The sequence below is a fragment of the Corvus moneduloides genome, chromosome 4, assembly GCF_009650955.1.
Source record: "Corvus moneduloides isolate bCorMon1 chromosome 4, bCorMon1.pri, whole genome shotgun sequence".
In the NCBI taxonomy this organism is placed as follows: Eukaryota; Metazoa; Chordata; class Aves; order Passeriformes; family Corvidae; genus Corvus; species Corvus moneduloides.
This window is the reverse complement of record NC_045479.1, coordinates 15307647-15330106: the sequence shown is the minus strand read 5'-3', so window position 1 is coordinate 15330106 and position 22460 is coordinate 15307647. Positions and strand designations below refer to the sequence as shown.

Sequence of the window (22460 nt, the reverse complement as noted above, 5' to 3'; positions counted from 1 at the left end):
TACAATCATTCATAGAAGTTGGTCATTCCAAACCTGTTGGAGTTCAAAGTTCATTCCAAGAACTAGCCTTCTTCTTCTTTTTTTTTTTTTAATGCATACCTGTACCTTGGTTTGAAGTCTGTTAAAATTGGTACGTATATTTCACCTCCTCTTAATTCAGAGCTGTGTTAACCCAGGTCTGGATTCTGCATATTCCAGAAAATGCCAGCAAGTATTCCCATTGCCTCATTCCTTAGGTAGTTTGAGGGCACCCAAGTCATGGTTTCAAGGCAACCTGAAAACAGATTTACCTCTTCCCTCCCGTCTACTGCTCTTCCTAAAGTCCAGCCATCCTAGGGTGTTGCCTATGTTTAGAACAAAGGCTTCATCTTAGTATTTTCTGGAGTGACTGATGGCTTGGATACGTTTAATTTTTTAATATATTTCCAGGGAGAGAGGCAAAGTATCAGTAACACTGCACTGACAGGCTTCTCCATTCACCTTGCCCCTGCGCCCCTGCTTGTCGCTGTCTTTTTGGAATGTGTGAAGCTCAAGCAGGGTCGTCCTGGGGCACATGACACAGGATCGCGTCCAGAAGGTTCTAGAATATCCGCAGTGAGGGAGATACTAGGGCAGAATGGACGCGATGTGTCGCAGCCAGTTAGTGCAGCACTGGGCGGCTCGGTGCCAGCTTCGGGCTGGGCCTTTGCGGCGCCACTGTCCCCTTTTGCTCCCCACCCCACGCCGGCGCCACATCGCCGTTCCGAGTTGTTCCCTCCTGGAAAAGGCCCTTTCCCGCCGCCGGCTGATCCCGCCGGGGCGAGGCGGGCCCCGTGCCCGGGCGCGCTCCCGCCGGCGCCACGGGGACGCGCGCGGCGCCCGCGCTCCCAGCGGCCGCGCGGGGGCAGCACCGGCGCAGCCCCGCCCCCCGGCGCGTTCGCGCGCGGCCGCCCCGCTCGGCCAATGGGAGCCGCCGCTCGGCCGGGGGGGCGGGGCCTCCGCCGCGCCCCGCCCCTCGCGGCCGGAAGGATCCGCTCCCGGAAGTTCCGGCGCTGCCGCCGCTCTGCGGGATAAACAGTAATGGCGGAGGCGGTGGCGGCGCTGGAGACAACGGCGGGCGCGGCGGCCGCGGCCCTGGGGTCACCCACGGCGGCTGCGGGAGCGGCGGCCGTCGCCTTCGACTTCGCGGCCGTGCCGCCGCCCTCCGCGGGGCCGGCGGGAGGCGGCTGGACCAAGCAGGTCACCTGCAGGTACGCGCCGGCCGCGGCGGGTGGGGGGGGGGGTTGGGGAAGGGAAGCGGGCGGGCGCGGCCGCCCTTCCCTACCCTTCTTTTCCTTTCCCTTCCCTTCTTCCCGCACTGCTCCCCCCCCCCCCCCCCCCCTTGCCCCGGGGCCTTTTCCCCCACCGCCGCCGCGCCCCCCCCCCCCGCCCCTCCCCCCATGGTCACGTACGCGCCGCGCGCGCCCGCCCGCGGCGCGCACCGGCCCCGCCCCGCGCGCGTCCCCGGGGGCGGCGAACGGACCCGGCCCCGGGCGGGAGCGGCCCCGGGCGGGGCTACCGGCGGGGGTGGCGCGCGGCCGCGGCGCCGCCATCCGGGCCCGCCGGTGGGGGCGGTGCGGCCCGCGGGCTTTCTGCAGCCGCGGCCTCATGCGAGGGTGTTCTGCGGCCTAGCGCCTGCGGCTGCCGCGCCGGGGCGCCGGGAGCGTTCCCGTCGCCTCGCAGGGAGCCCTGGGCCGCTCTGCATTGTGCGCGAACGGGCCCGGGGTGGTCGGCGCGAAGGACGCCGTGTAAAAGGAAGTCCTGCAGCCGCGTTCCGCAAAGCGCGACAAAGCAGGAAATGCAGCGTAATTTAAATGCTTGTGCGTTTCAATCGAAATTTAAAATTGGGAATTCATTCGTGATTGATATAGGGAAAACCACTCATTAAACCGGAGAACAGGAATAAGTCAGGACATGTTGCAAAATGTTCGAAGTGGCTCTGCCTGTGTCACATCGAGATTCTGTGTGCTGCGTCATTTCCTATCTGTGTTTTGCCTTAAACTATATTTCTGATAAATCTTCTCTCTGGGGTTATGCAAGCCGAACTGCGTGTTTTAAAGCTTGCCAGATGGACTATTTTTAAACCTACACTGCTGGTCGGTTGGCAAGCAGAAAGGAATTTAAAACAGTTTTGTGAACGTAGACATATATTAGTTAATATAAAAGCAAGGGATAATCCAAGATTAACATCGAGGAGCGTCTCCTGATTTTTTAAAATGTACTTATTTAAATAAATTTTTAAAAAATTAAATTACATTTAACATGTTTCTGGGCAAATGAATTCCAAGTCACTTGGAAGCAAAAAGGAGCATCCCTTGATTAGGAAGGAAGAGGCTCCCGATCTTGATGGAGTGTTTTTTATATCTCTTCTGCTTGTTTTTTCCCCCCATTTGTTCCAGTGGCAAATTGCAGCAGCAGCATGAGGAACCGCTGCTCGGCTTTCGCAGGGAGCTCCCTCGCTGTGTCTGTTTCACGTGCCCTGCAGTGTTGAAAGCGTCCCTGTTCGCTGTTGCCCCACATTTATTTTGGCTAATGCCCAGCTAACTGCATCCCTTTGGGAAGCGCCGTTTGGCAGCGCTCTCGGGCTGCTGCTGCAGGCAGAGAGTTTCGCCTGCGAATCCCCGGGTTAATGTTTGATGCCGGTGATGAGGAAATGACCGGGAGCCGTGCTTAGCTCAGCTTTAAGTGAGGCGCAAGGTCAGTGCTCGCTCTATTTAACTTTGCCTCGTAATTTCTAGAGATCGAAAGGCTCAATTAGGCAAATTGGATTCGTGAGACAGAATAGGTATAGATGCAGGATCGATTTACCGAAGACAGTGACTGCCGTAGTACAGATGCAGTCAAGTTCACCAGTGTCCTGCAGTGCAGAGAGTCTAGGGAATAAATTTATTTGCAAACACTCAGGCCGAGTGGGAAGCTAAAGCTACTCTTTTGTAATGGTTAATGTGCTTTAATGTGAGCTTAAACAATGGGATCTTGGCCTTGGATCTAATGAACGTCTCCATTCTTTGTTCTCTTAGGCTAATCCTGCTAGTTATCCCATTGCTTGCTTTATTAATTTTTATGGGAGCATTCAAGTTAGAGGGAGAATAGCTTTACTCAGGCTTTAAAGTGAAATTAGCAATTTTGGCTTGCCCTTCTGGGAACCTGTGATAAAAGTTTTGGATTTCTAGGTTTGGTTTCGATAGGACATGTTCATATTTAAGAAGATAAGTTTTTTACTATTAAATTTTGTTTTACCTTTATAAATGAGCGGGAGGATTTAACAGTGAGATAAAGGAATTAAATTTCAAAACGAAGGTTTTTAGTGTAGGAGGTAGAGCAGTTTCTCTTTGAGTAATGCTGCACAATTCTTTTTGTTCGCAGGCTTTTTTAGTTGAATCATCATATGGGTGACAGTAAATGCTGCCTCAAAAACTTTTGGGAGATAGTCCCTTCAGTCTAAGGAGCTAGCATGTGATGGCTGGTGCAGAAATAACTGCTGTTTTATCGGAACTGGAAGGTTTAGAATTGGTAGCATAAGTTCTTGCTACTCCTTTGAATGTCTGATATGATAAATAGGTTGGTTAATGAGTTTTAATACACCAGTGTGGTATCCTTGGGATGGATGATTAACATCTCAGAGTGAGAGACACAGTGACTAAGATGAAGGACTTCGATTTCTCCTACACGTACGGTTTTGCTGCTGTTACCCTTCTCCTTTTCTTGCAGCTAAAGTTTAGAAGTCTTAGGGTGAAATATAGGAAATCATGTTCCCTAAGAGATGATGAAAATAAGTTGGGTTTTTTTTTACTTTTGTGGTTTAGCAGTTTCAAGGCTTGCATTTTGTAAAAATTTATGCTATTTTCATCTAGAATAAATAGCAGGGGAACAAAGCTAATTCCAAATTAGTTTAATGTTACGATCTTTTTCTTACTGATATATTTGAAATAAGAAAAAGAATGGTGGTCCTTACCAAGTTCCTCAGTCCTTCCAGTTCAGATGGCTACGTGGTTTTATGGAGCAGTGCTATAGCCAACCTTTTTTTTCCAAAGGCTTGACAATGTTTGTTCTGTGCTTGTGTTTTCCAGATGTCATGCGACATTAAAAGTCATCAAGTTGACGTAAACAAATAACATTTCATTTATTTGTTTGAGAACTGAATGTAAATAAAACCCATAGTGACTAAGTGGTGTATTTTAAGAGCTGTCTATGTGTTTGTACCTTAGCTGTTTTTCCTGAAAACCTGGGTCAGGTATTTTTTTTTCTTTTCATGTGAAGAATGTGCATCAGTAAAGTAATGCCACCTTAATTCAGTGCAGCACCAGGGTGTAGGGCACAAACCTCCTGGTAGCCTGCCTGGATTTCATGGCTGCTCTGGTCTGCATCTCCTGATAACTTCTGAAGGAGGTTATGGAGAAGGAACAAGGAGCTAAATGCTATTAAGATCAACTTTTTTTCCCCCCTTTTTCTTCAGGTTATTGACTCCAGCAGAATTTCATTAGCCAGTAATGTGGCTGAATGCCCACGAGCTGTGCTAGAGCAGTGTGCTTAGCCTCCTCTTTCCTGCTACCGTCTTCCCAGGAATTCTCGGTCTCTGCATGGCACCTGAAGAAGCTAATGAGTGCAGATGGCTGTTATCCTGAGCTTCCCCATCTGCCAGTCATGGCAGTGTCATGGGTTTAGAAGGAGGTTTGCTGTTGGGTTGGGTGTAACATTCCTACTTAGCTGAACCAGTAGTTTGATAAACAAATTAACATTACCTCAAAGCAGAAACCTGAAGTAAAGAAGAGAAACCCAGCTGAATAAGGAAACCCATTGCAAGCTTCCTAAGCTCTAGAAGGAAGCATTGCCTATTGAGAAATACCCATGAAAATCAGGATATGCTATTTTGATCAAGGCATTCATAACTAGACACGTGTTGAACCTTTTTCAGTGATAAAATGCCAGTGCAGGCAATTACTAATTTTGTCTGGTTGTTCCATGTGTTGGTGTCACTCATGTCTTGTACAATCATGCAGTGAACTGAGCTGGGGAAATGATCTGGACTTAGACCCTGATGAGTTCTCTGGTCTGGTTCCCCAAGCAACTTAACCAAATTACACTTGTATATTTGAATTGGAAGGACAGAGAGCCCTGCCAGAATAAGTGCTTTTTTGGATGACAGCATCACAGAGGCTCAGCGAAAATCCAGTTATATACTTGTCTTGATCTAGTTTTATTTTTTCAGATGAAGTTACATGTGTTCTCTAACTACTTGACCAAATGCAAATTTCAGATGTCCTTCTACATGTTGCTGTAAAAGGCAGATAACTCATATTTCTCAGTTTTAAGGATGCTTTCTTCCTATAACCAGAATGAAGAGGGTGGTATCATTGTTGAGTAGGGTTAAATTGAATACTCTGCATGTGTAAAGATGCTCTCCAAAATAAATTTCATTATCTTTTCCCAAAAATAATGCACTCTGTTTATTTTTTTACATAGCCAAAGTATGTTTTAGCCTAACACTGCAATTTGACATGTAAAGTGTTAAATTCTTTGTGACCTTAAAGTAAAAATCTTACCTCTCAGTGAGGAGGAGGGTTGTGGAGGAAGTTGGGGTGTAATCCTAAAACAAATACATTTTTTTTCCCCTCCCACTCCAGCCTTCTTGTTCAAATAATGTTAAGTTTGCTGTATAGGATCGATGGCCTTTAAAAGTGATGTGTGAATTAGAGCCTGGGAGTGTTTTATGTTTATTTTTTTCCTTTTATAGCCTACTATTTCAATATAATAAATTATGACAACTTTTAGAATTGTGCAGAATCTGTATTTGCAGAGGATTTTTTAACATAAACTGGGAAGGAAGGAAAGGGATTTGGAGCTTCATTTTCCCTATCAAGCAGTGGGAGAATCTCATTTTGGGGCTTAGGTACTTAACGTAAGTCGTGTTGACCAAATAGTTTCTATCAGATGTCCTCACTTCAGGCAGGTACCTTTCTGTCAATCACTTACTTCAGCTGTAGTGGTGTCCCAACACTTTGTTGGCTCAAGGAGCAGAGTGGCTGTGCAGGGTGGTTGGGCAGTGATCTGATCCAGATTAAAAATAACCGTGGGGGCAGCAAAAGGAATGTCAGGTTCCATTGCAGCCATTTCCTGGTCTGTGTCAGCGGGTGGCTGCGAAGTTGCTGCCCCAGCACATGGGGAAGTGATGCTGTGTGGAAGTAAGCAAAGGGTGGAGACAGCATTTGTTGAAGAACAAACGTTAAACAAACTGCGTTCTTTTCTTTTACCCTCTTGGTGCAACTCCCACTTCTTGAAAGCAATTGAGCCAGAAATTCCAGTTATATTCTGGTTCCATTACTTCATGGGTGGTTGGGTTTGGTTTTGGTTTTGTTTTGGGGTTTTTTTTGTGTGTGTTTGGGGAGGAGGGGGATTCAGTAGGGGTTTTTTCAGTTGGTTTTGGTTTGGTTTTTTTTCTTGCTTTTGAGGTGGGTCTTTGTAGGTGGGTTAAGCTGTTGGGTGGGTGGGGGTGTTGTGGGTGTGACTTTTGGGGGTTTTTGTGTGGTTTTTGTTCACAGTGGAGAGTGCTGGTTGTATAGCAGGGATGGGTCTTGTTCTGTTTCTGCAACACGCTGCTCCTGGTGTGTGCTGGCATAGCTGTTTGTGCTGCCACCTGACCCCGCAGAGCCTCATCTGGGTCTTACAGTGCTTATTTTTTATGTAGGATCGCATTTCTTACCTGGTTAATATGTGTCTACAGGATACAGACAGGGGATTTGGAGAGTGAATTTGAGTGTGAATTGCAGCCTGATGGCAAGTGTCAGCTTGTGGTCTGTAAAGCTAGTTTAGATTTTTTTTTATTCTTAGTATGTTGAATACACTGTTAGTATTGCACATGGAAGGTTATCAGCTCTTTAAACACTCAGCCTCAGGTTTTAATATTTCCTTAAAACTGGATTGCAGGGGTAGCTCTGCTTATGTCACTTGGTGCGTTGTTCACTGGCTTTATCTGACTTCTTAAAAGTACAGTAGACTAAGTAGCTCTGTAGGAGTGCGTGCAGTTCAACATCTTAGCACCTTTCCTGGCCAGGAATATCAACTTGAATGTACTGCTTTGTGAAGAGTTGTCCTAATCTTAGTTGTGGCTGCTGAAAGATGATCCCTGTGTCTCTTGTGCTGGCTGTGAGGCTGCACTCAGCTGCTTGGAGGGCCTGGTTCTGCTGACTGCGCAAAGTGCTGGAAGTGTGCAACAGGAGGAGGGCAGGACTGCCCCATTCAGCAGCAGCGTGGGCTTAGATGGGTATAATCTGCTTCTCAGCCTTCCCTCAAGTGGTGTTTTGTATGAGACCTAAATCCTCACAAGTTTTCTTGTTTACTAGGTCTTCATATTTCCAGTGAGTTCAGAGTTTGCAACTTGGTACCTGGGGGCAGTGTGGCTTCTTTCTAAACTGAAGTGTTGGTAAACATTTATGGATTCAGTTTTTACACAGGATTTTTTTCCCCCTTTTTTCTTGGCTAATACTTTTATGTGGATTGGGAAAGGTGTACCTGAACTTTTACTTTCAGTTGTGGTTTTGATGTGAATGTATTGAATCTGAACAATTATGGTGCATTAAATTCCAAGAAGCTTGTTCTTCTAGGTTAAAAATTTAAAAAAAATTGAAAACTACTCTTCAGTTTTCTTGAATAACTGAATTGAAGATGCTAAATTAAACATGTGCTATTTGACATACAAAAATTGATCAAACTGTCCTCAAAAGCTTTGAAACTGTCCACGTTTTTCAAGACAAGCAGGACAGTGTTGAAGCAGGGTGCTTTGATTATTGGTTTGGCTCCTATTGCAGAACTAATGTGTGTGTTTTGCCAGATGTAATTATCCATCATAAACATGTTTTGCATTCTTGGAGAGGAAATCACATTTGATTGAATTATTTATGAATCCAGAATATATTTAAAATCTTGGGCGATTTAGGGTGTGTCTGGGTTTGATTCTTGTATTCACTGGAGAGTTTCTGTAAGGTTTTTTCTTGTGTCAGAACTTAGGGCCTACAAGTAAAACTTAGTGCCCATCTACTTGGTCCAAGACTCTTTCCTCTTCGTGTCCTAGCCCAGGAGAACTTTGCTTTACAAGTTTGGTTTTTTTCCGCCAGGCTTTTGTAAGAGCAAGTCCCTAAATGTGCAGCACAGTTCATTGGAGTAGCTGAGGCTTCATCTTTCCTCAGATGTTCTTATTTTTATGGTTATACTGGGGCAGGGTCCCATGAGTCTTTAGTGCTGTTCTTAATGCAGCATACCTTGATTTATAGAATAACAGGATCATCCAAATACTTTGTTTACAATTTCAGTGCTTCTCCTTAAGCCACCATTTTCTTCTCTTACAGGTACTTCATGCATGGAGTCTGCAAGGAAGGAGACAACTGCCGCTACTCCCATGACCTCTCCACCAGTCAGTCTGCCATGGTGTGCAGGTATTACCAGCGAGGATGCTGTGCTTATGGAGATCATTGCAGGTAAAGAAATGCCCCAGGCCATCCTGCAGGAGTCTTTTCACTGTATTTCTGAGTAAAGAGCTCAGGGAAAACCAGTAAATCTTAGTGTTTTCCTCTTTTGTTGACACTTCAGAAGTTTATAAGAATAGCTTTTCACAGACTGTCTTCTCTTGGTAAATACCAGTGTTTGCTATGCAAATAAATGGTTAATAAATAAATTGGTTAATAAATAGACTGGTTTTCATAAAAGTGATAGTTGTCAGGGCATGGAGTTTTATTTTTCATTAATAACATGAGTTGATTAACTGAAATCTGAGACTACATTCAGACTAGCTGAATAGATGAAACTGAGTTACACTATTTAAGTGATCATAATAGCCTGAACAGGTAGGAATTTATTTATTTTCCTGGTGTTGTCTCTTGAGCAATTGGTACTCTGACACTGGAACTACCATTTTGGAAAAATAACTGGAGTTTGTCATGTAAGTTCTAAAATGTTGCCCATACAAAATAGCTTTACTTTATGAAAACATATTATGAATTAATCTATACCCCTGAAATTATAATTAAAAAATTGTGAGGAAAGAAAACACATACTTTCCTGGTGGAGCAAAGCTTCACAAGAGCTTGGGAATGTTTGTATCATCATACATTCATTTTATTAAAACTTGTCAGAAGTTTTAACATTCTGTCTTACTGCAGGTCTAATTTATGATTAAACATTTGCATCATGATTTTATATGGTAATTCATAGTTGGCTTTGCTTTCATTTTAATGAAGGATTGCTATGTGTAAGAAAGATAACAAAGAAAACCTCTCTGTAGTCTTGTATTTGCTAGTGTTGTTTTTTTGGTCACGTAGTTCAGTGGTCTTCAAACTTCAGATCATGCACCCCATCAGCTCAAGGTTTTTGAGCTCCCACCAACATGCATATTTATTTATAGTTTACATATATATATATACATCTACATCTACTACTGTACTAATGTTATATACATTATAAAACATTATTAAAAAATCAGAATTTTAAGAAGGGTGTATTAAAGGTGAAATGAAAAATATTTAATAAGAATTTTATGAATAGTTCAAAACTATCTTTACTGTCACTAAAAGCCTTCTTAATATTTTTTTGACTGACAGTAATGTTGATTCAGTGGCCTTCCTTATTTTTTTTAAAATCTCAGTGTAACATTTTGTTAAACAGTTATTTGAAGGTCTCATTCTAAGTTCAGTTTATTTCAGTCCTTGGTTTTAATGATGGTAGTAGCTGAAAAAGATCTTTCACAAAGCTGTGCAGATCCAAAAGGAAGTGTATTGTTGGCTGCATGTACTAATGTGTGATAAATTTAGCTGGTAAGTTTCCACCTTCCCTGATGTCAATCAGCTGCTAGGGCAGATTAACTGGAAGGTGTTGCATTTTTATATTTTTAGCAAATGGGTTCAAAATACACTGGAATTCTGAATTTGAAAGATTTTTAAACATGTTAGAGAAATGACTTTCCAAGTTTTTAAAGTGTACAAGATATGAAAGGTTTTTCGTAGTTGACACATTTGGGTAGTTTTTGGCAATAAAATCATATAATGGTGGAAATACTTAATTTTCAAAATGTTGTCTCCATACCACAAATTTCCTTCAAAAAAGCAGTTTTCTGTTCATAGAACGACTTTATCTTGGAGGGACAGTTTGAATGTGGTTGAGTTTGGTTCATTTGGATTTGTTGGGGTTTTTTTTAATATCTGCTTAGCAGCATACTGCTGGCAGTGACTTTTCATCACAGAAAAGGGCAGCAAATTTGGACCACTTGTCTTTGTGAAATAAATGTGCATAACTCATTTGTGATGCTTTTTAAGTGCTTTACCATGCGATAATCAGCAAACCTCTGTGTGGTACAGAAGATTTTCCTGGTGGCTCTCCATCTTATAACTGGGGTAAACATTTGACTGATTAAAAGTCTATATTGATGACATTCTCTTGGGTGCTTCTGGATCCATCTTTGCTACAATATCTTGCCTATGAGTGATGCAGTGATGATTTTCTGGTGGTGTGCTATCCTTGTAACCTTACCCTGGAATCTCTTTTTGTGATCAGAGCAGCTGCTCCTTCAGTGATTTTCCTAGCACAGTTTTTCCATAAAGCATTGTTTTTATTCAAGTAGTTGTCTACTGTTGAGAATATATCTCCTCCAGTGAATCTTTTTGTCTTTATTAACGAAGCAATTTGTTGAGAATGTTTCTCTTCTGGTGCATATTTTCCTTGGTGTCTCACAAAAAGTAGTTCAGCATTGAAACAGAATCTAGCAAGTATCATAAGCTGAGACATGTGAAAAACATCTGTACTTTTCCTTCTGCCATACAGCAAACTTCCCACACTGCAAAATTTGTTCTACTACTTGTTTTTTCAAATCTCTAGCAATGTTTTCTGTGTTTCCCAACAGTATTTGCTGACAAAGGAATGTGTTTTACTTTGTCACCATATTGTTTTCCATGAGTTATTCAGTCATTTTTACCACAGCAGGAAGAAAAAGTTGACCAGTGGCATATGGTTTTTTGTCTTTCATTGTTATGTAACAAGCCTCAAAAGAGGCTTCTAAACTCTTATTGTGAAGTTCTGCAAAGTACTGGATTGAGTGTTACATGACTTGAAACATCTTGGAAAAAATTGTGGAGGTTTGTCTTTGTGTTCTGGATGTTTTGATTTTCAATGTCTTGCTAGTGGAGATGGCTTCCTACTTTCAGTAGCTAATATCTCAAGGTACAGTATACACTGAGGGCATGGTTCTTCATTAATAGTAGTGGATGTAAATCCATATTTCAGATTGCCTTCTTGGTAATCTTGATTTATTCTGTGGTTCCCCTCCCCCTGAGTTCAAAATCTGATTAGGTTGGCATTGTTTTACTTTGGAGTGTGACTGATGAGGAGCTTGTAGTAGGCGTAGAAATGTTAGCTCTGACATTTTCTTGTTGGCTTTTGCTCACATTATCAGTGTTGTCACCAGCCCACAGTTGCAGGCATCTTTTCAAGCCACTTGTTCACTTTGTCAGGGTTAGTTTAGGTACAACAAGATCAGATAATCTGTTGATTCATTAAGTGGGTACAAGCAAACTGCAATATGTCACAATATGCTGAAAGTGAGCAGACAAGGGGGGTGCCACTGTCAACCCACTGGGTGATGGAACACCTGCTCCTTCAGGGCACCTCACACGTACCACACATGGGCACTCTGGCTTGTGGACTGTGAGGACACTGCCATCAACATGGATCATAATAATAATAGTAATAATAATTTATTGTATTTTTTAAGGGGAAGAAACTCACTAAGTTGTAGTATTTTCTTCCTGCATCCCAGTGGGTTGCCTTGGGCACCTCGTATGGTGGACACACATCTGAGGCCACAGATGTACAGATCTGAAGGCTTGAATTTTAAATTTGTGCTTTATAGGATTAGGATTTCCAAGCTGACATTTGGTTGGGAGCACCTCTTTAATATGCAAGAGCTGGGACACTTCATTGTTTCTAATCTGACACAAGCTAAATGAATCACAGTCACATCAAACTTCTGTATGATCTCAAAAAATTACCTCCCGTTGTCCTTGAAATTAGTCAGCAAATATCTAAGTCTACAACAGTATATTTGTAATTTATTTTTCCCATGTAGCCCCCTAGTTGCTGGAAGAAAGATTTTTGAGGGAAATGGTGCCTTCCTGCTTACTGTGGGTGGTAGGGCTCAAAGTGTTCTGATTACCATATTCCACAATGAGCTGAAAGAGGCATTAGAAATAAGTGCTCAAATTCAGTGTAAGATCTGCATGAGGCAAGATGCTTAGACACAGGAAAAGAGTCATTTATATTGGTGGGGATCTCTGAATCTGTGCCAGCAGAGGCCAGGTTGCCCAAGGCATTGTCCAGTCAAGTTCTGAATATCTGCAACCATGAAGACTATGCACCCATTCTAGTGTTTAACTACTCTTACAGCAATTTTTTTTCCTGATATCCATACCTGTAACTTCCCATTTTGGACTGATGTCTACTGACTGTCAGCCTATCACTGCCCCTCTTCGAAGACTCTGGCTGATCTTTCCTGTGGCTTCCCATGAGATAGTTGGAGACAGCAGTGTCTGTCCTTAGTCTTCTCTTTATAAAGCTGAACAAATTCATTTTTCTCATTCAGTAATACTGTACATGTGCAATAGGTACCTGACCGCTTTGGGACATATTTGAAGCTTGTTCTGTGTAAGTTAAGTAAGAATTGTGTACACTGCTCTTTTTTTCTCCAAAATTTCAGAGTACCTTGTGTTTCTTTGAGCAGTGCTGACATATTGCACAAGTGGAAGCATATCTCTATAAGGGGTCATCAGTGTCTTTCTCTTCCAAGCCATTCTGGATCCTCCTTCCACACAGCATGTTTACATCTTCCTTAGTTTATTTTCAGTACATGGGGCTGCTGTCTGGAGGTATTTTTTTTGTGGAAAGTTGACACGATGTGTTTTAACTTTTCAGGTATGAACATACCAAGCCTCTAATACAAGAAGAAGTGGCTGATGTGAATCCAGAGGTGGAAATCTATCCATCAGTGTCCTCAGACTTTGCATCGCTCCCTGAAACAGTTGAAGAATTTATTGCTGAGGTAGAAGATGAAAATACGGATCTGGCAGCAGCAGGAGTAGGGGCTGAAGACTGGGTGAATGCAGTGGAGTTTGTCCCTGGGCAGCCGTACTGTGGACGTGGTAAGCTGATCATGGGAAAACAGTGAATTCCCATCACGGCTCAACAGTTTCTGTGTAGTGCATTTATTTTCAGGCTTTTGAGTACAGCTGTTCATATTTATTGATCAGTTAAAGTGAGCTTAGGTTTTCCCACATGAGTAGTCGGACTGACTGTTCCATTCTGAAACCAGATAGATGTATTTCATTACACTCTCTGCATGACTGGCTTTCTCTTGCTATGTTTCAGAGTGACTTGAGAATCTCTTTAGAGGTTTAGTTTGCCTATGGGATGGGAGACGAAGTTACTGGTCATGCAATTAATATTGCTACTCTGGAGAGATAATCTGCTGCCTTTGTGTTTTGGGGTTGGGTGATTTGGTTTGGGGTGGTTTTGCAGTCTTGTAAAGGTTTTTCAGTGGAGATACAGGTTCCTGTAGAAGGAATTGAAGCCTAATGCTTACTTTTATGAATCCTGTGGCCAGAGGCTGAAAATGATTTATTCTAGTTACCTTTCTGGAACTCAGCTTTCTAATACTGTGACATAACGAGCTATTTCTAATAGCTCATTATGAGAATGAGACTGAAGAAGCTCATTGAATGGGACCAGACTGTTTGAGTAGCATACTTGTCATCTGTTTTTCCTGCCGAAGGATAAGAGAGTCTTAAAATTTAAGTGAAAAGTAGGCTGAAGGTGTTCACTTTACCATAATTTCTAATATTTGTCTCTCTAAGGCCATGAGTACTTACATAATTGTTTGAATTGAAAATGGACACCTTGCATCCAGAAGAGTTTGAAGCAGTCAGAGTGCTCAGATTGTACTACTTTGTCTCCACAGCACTGCTCAGATTCTCAGGTTTGAAAAGAGAATGACCTCAGTGTTACAGGGTGCTGCTTGGAGCCTCCTGCCTTCCAATTTGAGGAGGGTGAAGAGAAATGGTCTAGTGTTGTTGAGAAGTTTGATGATGGAATTGTATAATAGATCTGTGACTGGAGTATATCCCAAAGGAATGAAAACTTGACCACTACCTGTTAATGTGCCACCTTACTGTCATAAAAGATACAGCTTCTGTGCTTGTTGAGACAAAGGATTTTTGAAAATATTTTAATCAGAATATATTAGTTTAGATTGGAAGGAACCTCTGGACTTGATCGAGTTAATTTCCTGCTTAAAGGTTGCCAGGGCTTTTGTTCAGCTGAATCTCTATCCTCAGAGATGTTCAAAGGGCCATAACCTCTGGGTATCCTTTGCAGTGTTTGACTTCTTTCACAAAGAAAGCCTGTTTCCTAGTATGTAATTGGATTTTTCCCTGCCTCAGCTTGCCGTCTGTCTCTTGTCATGTGCACATCTGAGAAGAGTCAGTCTCTTTTCTTGGGCTTCAGCCACATTAATGACTGGCTGGCCCTCCACTGGAATCAGTTCATTGCTAGTTTGAACAGCCAGAGATTTTTTAAATACACACAGTCCTTACAGAAGAGCTGGTGCTTCTTCCTGAAGTCTAGGTAATTCATTATACTGTTAACTTAGTTACTAAAGCAGTTCCTTTTTCTAGGGGTTAGGCTTATTTTTCATGCAAACTTGTGCCAGATTAGGTTAAATAATGTTCTCTTGTGTGAAACTTGTTGCAAATCTCTGTTTTACAGCCTTTGAAACTTGATGTATTTTAATGTACAAGCATACTGATCTGTTTCTGTTCTGAACAGTGCTACATGAAGCTAATTCCCATGGTGACTTTAAAAAACACTTTACTTTTCGTAAGCAGCTGTCTTTGTTAAGCTACAGAAATAAAAATGTGTGCAGTGTGTTCTAGTGTATGCCTTAAAGCAGATTATTCTTGTCACATCGCTGGAGAAATGCACAGATACTTGGAAACTTCAAAATGAAACTTATTTCTCAAGGTTGCCTAGAAGCCTGTGTGTTTAAAATTGTCATACAAATGATAAAGATTCAAGGTTGCCAATCTAACTGTACATAGCTTGGACTATAATGCTCACCTTTTACCATGATTCTCTGATTTGGGACTAAACCTGGTATCTTGAAGATGACTTCAGGACCTAGCATAGAAAATAGTGATGGTTCTTCAGGTATGAAGAAATGGAAATATGACACATTTCCATACTTTTTCTGCAGCTATTGCTGCTCAATGTTCTGCAGTAATTGAGGAAGAGTAGAAAGGCAGAAATACAAGAAACACTCAACTGGGTGTCTGCTTGCTGTTAATAAAAGATTAATGTGTTTGATGCTACAAAGTGTGTCCTGAAGTGCAAGCAGGTGGTGTGTGAATCAAAGGTAACAAACCAGTTTTTCCACGAGCATGAATTTAACCCTGTTGACTGGGAAATGGGCAGTGAGAAGGTGGGGATTGAGTCCACCTACTGGTGAGCAGAGATTTGAAAAACAGCAAACAGAATCCTAGAGAACAAATGCTACTCTGAGGGATGTTGGATTGGTAACTGCTGAGACCGGGAAGCTTTCTGACTTTTTCTAATTGTGCTTTCAAAGAGGAAGTGAAACAGTAACTGATACAGTGCAGTGCATACAGAGGATATACACACTGTTCTAGCTTCACACTAAAAGAGTTTCTTCTGAATATCTAATCTATACCCACCCTCTTTCAGATTGAATTTTAGTTTGAAACTGTTACCCTTGTGGTATTACTACATGCCTTTGTAAAAAGTCTCTCTTCATCTTTCTTTTAGGCCCCCTTCAGGTCCTGGAAGGCTGCAGTAAGGTCACCCCGGAGCCTTCTCTTCTCCAGGCCGAAGAGCCCCAACTCTCTGAGCCTTTCCTCATAGGGGAGGTGTTCGATCCCTCTAACCATCTTCATGGCCCTCAACTAGGTAAAAAAATCTGTGACAACATTAACTCGAGCAAACACTGGCAAATGCAACGGTTGAGGGAATAGAAACTGAATGGTAGTTGTGATTTTTGTTATGTCTTTTGGAAGTGGAGACCATGGATTTCAAATGGGAGGGCAAGTGGGATTTCAGTAAGTAAGTACATATTTTCATGTTACGCTGAGCTACTCAGAAGAGTATGTAGAACCTAGTGTGTGTTTCTTGTTACTTTTCTTGGTGCTGGTTCACTGGAACTTGTTGGGAGGAAGAGGTAATGAACTTACTTTGTTTGGGAATCTCTGACTGAAAATGAGTGAGCAGGTTGCCAGGTGCCCTGTTACTTAGTTACTCACTTGCTTTGAAAAGTATGTTTCTAACAAACATTGCTCCAAGATCAGCCTGAGTGACCCCTACAATTAGAGGTGGTTCAAGAAGCAGACTTGATCTTATCTTTGAGAGCTAATACTTTTCTGCACTAATCTTCGATACTTGCATGTTCCTCAAAACTTAAGTCACAGGGAGCTGCATTGCTTTTTCTTTGTCCTAAAACTAACAGACTGATACATGCCTACTGTTATGTCCTTGCTCCATGGGGATGAAAACTGTGCGAGTGTGCAGCCTCTGATTAATTTTGAGAAGGAGTCTGTCCTTCAGTTTAGCTGATCCAAGTATGCCTTTGGTAGTTTTTGCTTGTTTCTCCAAATCTAGTGCTTGAAGGGCTTCTGAAAGTTACACCTTCTTATAGCATCGATGACTTGTTACTCTTGTAACAGCCTCTGGTTGTGTAAATGAACTCCAGCTGTTGTTCTGCCTGGTGTTTACTCTGAATATAGTAATGCTTTGTGTTTATTACATCTTCAGTTTCACACTGGCTGCTTTTGTCTTGTAATTCAGTAATCATCCTACTTCTGTAACAATCTCAAAAGGCTGATTTGTGGTGAGGCAGGCAAGCATGTGTTTGAGGTACAGGGAGGAAGTGTTCAGCTGTCTAAAGGGCAAAAAGATACAGATTTCAGTTCAGATTAGAATTAGGTAAGGGAATTTACTTAGGATTTTGCAAAACTGTTGGCTAGCTTAGAATGCAGTGAAAATAGCCTGAATTTCAGTTTCTTAGGTTCATGTGTCTAGTTAATTGACCAGATAGATACCTGTTTAGGACAGGCATTTTGACAAATAAGTAGAATGGAGTTAGTTTGAGAGGCGTGGACACCACTTTTCTGTCAATCCTAGAGATGCGTGGGAGTCCAGAAATGAAAGTTTGTTCAGTGTTCTGGCTAAACAAGAGTGTGCTCATTAGCCTGCACATAAACTACTGATGTGGTGTTGCCATACTAGCATTTTGTTATGCTGGATACACCTTTATTACTTCAGCTGTGTAATTTCTGGGAAAAACCTGTTAACTTTAGCTGATGTGAAAATTTTAGCTGAAGTGAAATTGATTCAGTGAGAATCAATTGAAAGCAGTGAGAGATTTGTAGCCTTATTTAATGGTTGCTGAACCAGAGTCTGTCTAACAGTGTATTTAAGCTGCTGAGGACTAGTGCGATTTTTCTAGTGTGGAGGTAGCCTGTAAATGGATCTTCCCTGACCACTAAAACTTTGATAGCTTTAATCTTGTCTGGGTTGAAGGATGAAGAAACTGGTCTTGAAATTTCTTGAGTGGGGACAATAATTTGGTTCAGGTTGAGGGTATGTGAACTTGAACTGAAATGAAGCTAAGTAGTTTCTATTACTCTGTTTGGGTAACCTGAGTGTTCTTACTCCCGGTGCTCAGAATCTGAATGTGCTGCCTACTGTTCTTAATTCTGTTCCTAGCTGCTCCTTTCTGTGCTGAAGCACCCTTGCAGGAAATGGTGATTGAAGAAGAATACGAGAAGCAGCAGGCAGATGTGGAGATGAAGAAGGAGCTGTGCCCCTACGCTGCATTAGGAGAATGTCGTTATGGAGAAAACTGCGTGTACATCCATGGGGATGTGTGTGATATGTGTGGCCTGCAGGTCTTGCATCCCATTGATGCTGCACAGCGATCTCAGCACATAAAGGTAAGCAAACAACTGTCTGGTGTTTAACAGCTGTAAGTTATTGCTTCCTAGCTCCCCTCAATCACTTGTTACTAATTCCCTTTCATTTGAAGGTGTGTGCAGGTCAGGCAGTGAATGACACTCTTGGTTGTAAACTAGACTGTTTCCTGCCAGGGCCATACTCAAAAGCAGCTGGATTTCCTTATCTGTGTTGGGAGAGCAGTCTGCTTAAAGATACTGAAGCTTTGTTCTTTACCTAGTAAAAGTGAATGGTCTTTTAGATTGCCTTTTCATGTTTAAAAGCAGTGTCTGAAGGAAGGAATTCGAACTCTGAATTGATTGTTCCCCATTACTTGAGCAAATTTTGAGGATAAAGATTTTTTTCAGCTTAATCACACTATTTCAATATGCAAAACAGCAAACTGAGTTTAAAAACCTGCTTAGACCTCACCAGGTGACCAGTTGTCTCTGTAGTTGTTTTCTTTGTGTCTCCTTTTCAGTCTTGCATTGAAGCTCACGAGAAGGACATGGAGCTTTCCTTTGCCGTCCAGCGTAGTAAAGACATGGTGTGCGGGATCTGCATGGAGGTGGTGTATGAGAAGGCAAATCCTAGTGAGCGCCGCTTTGGGATCCTCTCCAACTGCAGCCACACTTACTGTCTCAAGTGCATCCGCAAGTGGAGGAGTGCTAAACAGTTTGAGAGCAAGATTATAAAGTGAGGCACTTTCCCATTTCCATTGTGCTTTGTTACTGTGGAAGAACTTAGTAACTTGTGACAACTTGCAACAGACTTCCAGATGCAGACTGCACAGAGACTGCATTTAATGCATACTAACTTTTAGTTTAGGAGTGAAATAATTGTTAGGGATAACATTTACACTCTGATTTGGTTAATAAGGGTTAAGTTTGCTAAACGCAATGGTAGTAAATAACTGTTGTTTATTTAGTAGCATGTTGTCCAGTTGTTACTGTTTATGTCTTGGACACCCAGGCAGGAATCTGGAAACAGATTAACCAGTTCAGAATGTATTAAGAATGCTTAATTCATTTCTGCCTTAGAGCATTATTCAGTTGGCAAAACATTTCTCCATTTAAGCCTGTTCTAGAAAATACAGAGTTCCAATCAAATAAATACAGGAATAATACCAAAATAAATTTATTTAATTCTAAAGAAAAAGGAGTCTGTGTGAAGTGTTTTTTCAAGCTTTTCTGAGCCAAGCTGACCAGCTGCCATTGCCATTGAGTTCTTGAAGAACAGTTTAGGTTATCTTCATGTATAAGAGAGTCTAGAGTATATGAGTACAGTACCTCTTTAAGGATGGATATTTGCCATGACTTATTATATAGGAGAGAGAGCGCCCTGTAATGTGGAATTTTGCAGCACAGTCTGTTCATTTCCCAGGTCCTGCCCAGAATGCCGGATCACATCTAACTTTGTCATTCCAAGTGAGTACTGGGTGGAGGAGAAGGAAGAGAAGCAGAAACTCATTCAGAAATACAAGGAGGCAATGAGGTATGAGCAATGCAGCCTTTTATCAAACTGAGACTGCAGAGATAGACACACATGGAGAAGAAGGGTGTTGATGTAAAGTCCCTTGTCACACCTCCTTTCCACCACCGTGTGAAATGCGTCTTTACCTATCTGCCCACAGATGCATGCACACAGTCCCAAAGGTATTCCTGTGTTCTTTCACCCCAGTCTGTCCCTTCTCTACACAAAACACTGGTGGTGTAGCCATAAGACAGTCCTAGCTCATGCACTGCACACCACTGGTGTCCCTCTGCATGCATCAGTCCACACATAGTGTAATAAATAATTTCTGCATGTAGGTCTTTTACTCACAAAATACCACATGCTTCTGGTACCTGAGATCCTTGTGGGCTGCAGGTAAATGCAATTCTGGAATCTGATTGGGCTCTGCTGTCAGTAAGGCTTGCGATATTTTCCTTTCCAGCAACAAGCCGTGCAGGTATTTTGATGAAGGCCGTGGGAGCTGTCCATTTGGAGGGAACTGTTTTTACAAGCATGAATATCCTGATGGCCGCCAAGAGGAGCCACAAAGACCCAAAGTAGGAACCTCAAGTAGATACCGGGTCAGTGCTGCTGTTTAATTGCCCTTTCCATAGAGAGAGAGCAGAAGAGGGGTGTACATTATGTCCTCTGCCTTGAGAAGAGGATAGGGAAATATTGACTCTTGTTTTTTCCACTTCTAATAGACCTCTGTAATGGTGCATTTGAAGGAAGCAGTGCTCTAAAGTTTGTGAATGCTGGAGGCCAAGATGGAAAGACTAAATTTTAAAAACTTTCCTACAACATACTTGAAGTAGAAATGTTGGGTAGCATTAATAAGGGTGTGTAAGGGTAAATTCTGCTGGAGGTCAGTATCTCCCTGAAAGAGAAATGTGATTTCTTGCATGTCAGAAAGTACTCCAGGGGCACTGTCAGCCTCTGGAAAGGCTCCTGCTTTGTACCAGTTGGTTACCTGGGGAAATCCTTGTGTTCCATTTGCAGGCCCAGCGGAGGAATCGGTTCTGGGAGTTCATCGAGGAGCGAGAGAATGGTGATCCCTTTGAAACCGACGAGGATGAGGTGGTGACCTTTGAGCTCGGTGAGATGTTGCTTATGCTGTTGGCAGCCGGAGGTGATGATGAGCTAACGGATTCCGAGGATGAGTGGGACTTATTTCATGATGAGCTGGAAGATTATTATGATTTGGATCTATAGCACCTGTCAGTGGAGTGTGGACTGTTGTCTTGGCTTCAGGCAGTAGCTATTACCTGTGGTGTTGTGGCAGTGCCTGTGTTTCTCCTAGGCAGGCCGATCAATTCCAGGTGCTGTTGTAATAACTTTTACCCAGGGTCTGTCTCTTCCCCTCCCCTCCTCTCCCACCCCAGGAGTGTTGTTTTTCCTCTGTTTAAACAAATAACAAGAAATAAATCTTTAAAATGTTAGTTTTTGTAAAAATAAATTTAACTGTCAAACAGTTAGCTTAGGTTTGTTGCTTCATCTGTGTACCCAACAGAGTTCACCCAGTTCCAGGGTTAAAGTGTTTACAGGACTTCCACACTCATTTTGAAGAGCCCAGATACAAAAATGAGCAGTGGCCATGCAGTGGGGATGTAAATTGGCTGATGGCCTTTATTCTGTCTTTGTACCAATATTTCTGATTTCAGGCCAGATAAAAATATTCTTTCTGGAATCAGCTCCGTTCCAGCCCCCTCATGTACACGTCTTCATTTGTGACTTTTGGTCTCTGTTTACTTGCACATTACTATTACTACTGTGTAACCAGAACCAGGTGTGAACGTTCTGGATTTTTACTGTGTTTAGCATGAAAGGAAAATGTCTTTGTGAAAGGAGAACTCTCTATGTGTATATACAGATAAATGTAGAGTTGGACCTCAAGGATGGGGAGACTCTGTGTAAGTTAAAAATAACAAAACCATCTTTCATCCCCTCTTGGTGCATGAAGTCTAGCCTCCAGTTGGACATGAAACTGGTCTAGTGGTCTCAGCCCAGACTGGGAAACGATCCTGACTATCGCTTAACTTGATAGATGGCACTCCCTTAATACACCAGCTCTCTTTCATGTGTATGATTAGGGTTGTCCAGGAGCAGAAATCCGGTTAGCCAAGGTGGGGTCAGAGGAACACCAGAGAGGACCCTTTAGCTTTATCGCTCTGTAAGTTTTAGAACTTCATGTAAACACTTAAGCCGTGAGCTTTGCTAGAAACTCGCTGTGCCTCCCAGCTGCTTTGGGGTACCTGTGCCTCTCTGCAGCTGAGATGGGCAGGTTGCCTGGTAAAGCTGTTCAGTTTATGTGAGTTACTGCTTACAAAGGCAGTCGTGCAGTTTCTGGCTGTAATTTGCATTGAGAAATTACTTTGCCACCAAAGCCCCAGCACAGGAATTTTAACCTTGCATTACATTATTGCTGTTTTTTATTGACTTGTGGATGCCCCGTGATCTGTTCTCCTGCTGCTCTTGTCCCCTAGACTGCCTCTCCTTTCACTTTTAAATGGAATGAGAAATTGTTCTGAGGTCTATAATGTATTGTTTTGCAGCTGCCTTTTGTAAGAAGCACTTTTCCCAAATAAAAAAAGTTAAAAAAAATTAAACAAGAAGTCAGTCTGTTCTTTTAAGTTTGAAGTGTCTGGTTTTTAACTTATTTTTGTGTGTATTTCTGTAAATACCAAGACATTTATGTCACTTATTCTTAACTCCTGCAGAGCCATGTTATGCTTAATACAGGATTCTAGCATTGTTAGAGCCTTTCCAGCAAAGAGCCTGTAATGCAAGGGACACATTCTGAACAGACAGCTGAGACAGCTGATATATTGAAGGAATATCTGGGGCCATTAGTAAGAACAGACATGTCTTGCTTTCTCAGAAGTAAGTTCTACACTATTGTGTTCATTCTGTTTGCACTG

At 42.4% G+C, this 22460-nt stretch overlaps 1 protein-coding gene across 2 annotated transcripts; it reads left to right on the top strand.

Annotated features, from left to right (window-relative positions):
* The first annotated feature begins 1044 nt into the window (after window positions 1–1044).
* MKRN1 (makorin ring finger protein 1) lies at window positions 1045–22151 on the top strand. 2 transcript variants are annotated; one of them, XM_032107629.1, is made up of 9 exons: window positions 1045–1229; window positions 8361–8489; window positions 12967–13193; window positions 15871–16011; window positions 17824–18050; window positions 18530–18744; window positions 19432–19542; window positions 19985–20099; window positions 20542–22151. In XM_032107629.1, the coding sequence occupies exons 1-9, from the start codon at window positions 1060–1062 to the stop codon at window positions 20752–20754; spliced, it is 1548 nt and encodes a 515-aa protein (XP_031963520.1). In that variant the 5' UTR covers window positions 1045–1059; the 3' UTR covers window positions 20755–22151. The 2 variants fall into 2 exon arrangements, with proteins under 2 accessions (XP_031963520.1, XP_031963518.1); XM_032107627.1 differs by having other exon boundaries at window positions 19985–20123.
* Window positions 22152–22460: the final 309 nt, after the last annotated feature.

What these genes read in the sequence shown, in the direction of transcription:
- MKRN1 (XM_032107627.1), top strand. Translation starts at nt 1,060, where the DNA reads ATGGCGGAGGCGGTGGCGGCGCTGGAGACAACGGCGGGCGCGGCGGCC. An exon ending in AAATACAAGGAGGCAATGAG is followed by an intron (nt 19,543 to 19,984) that starts GTATGAGCAATG and finishes TTTCCTTTCCAG; the next exon opens with CAACAAGCCGTGCAGGTATT. An exon ending in GAACCTCAAGTAGATACCGG is followed by an intron (nt 20,124 to 20,541) that starts GTCAGTGCTGCT and finishes TTCCATTTGCAG; the next exon opens with GCCCAGCGGAGGAATCGGTT.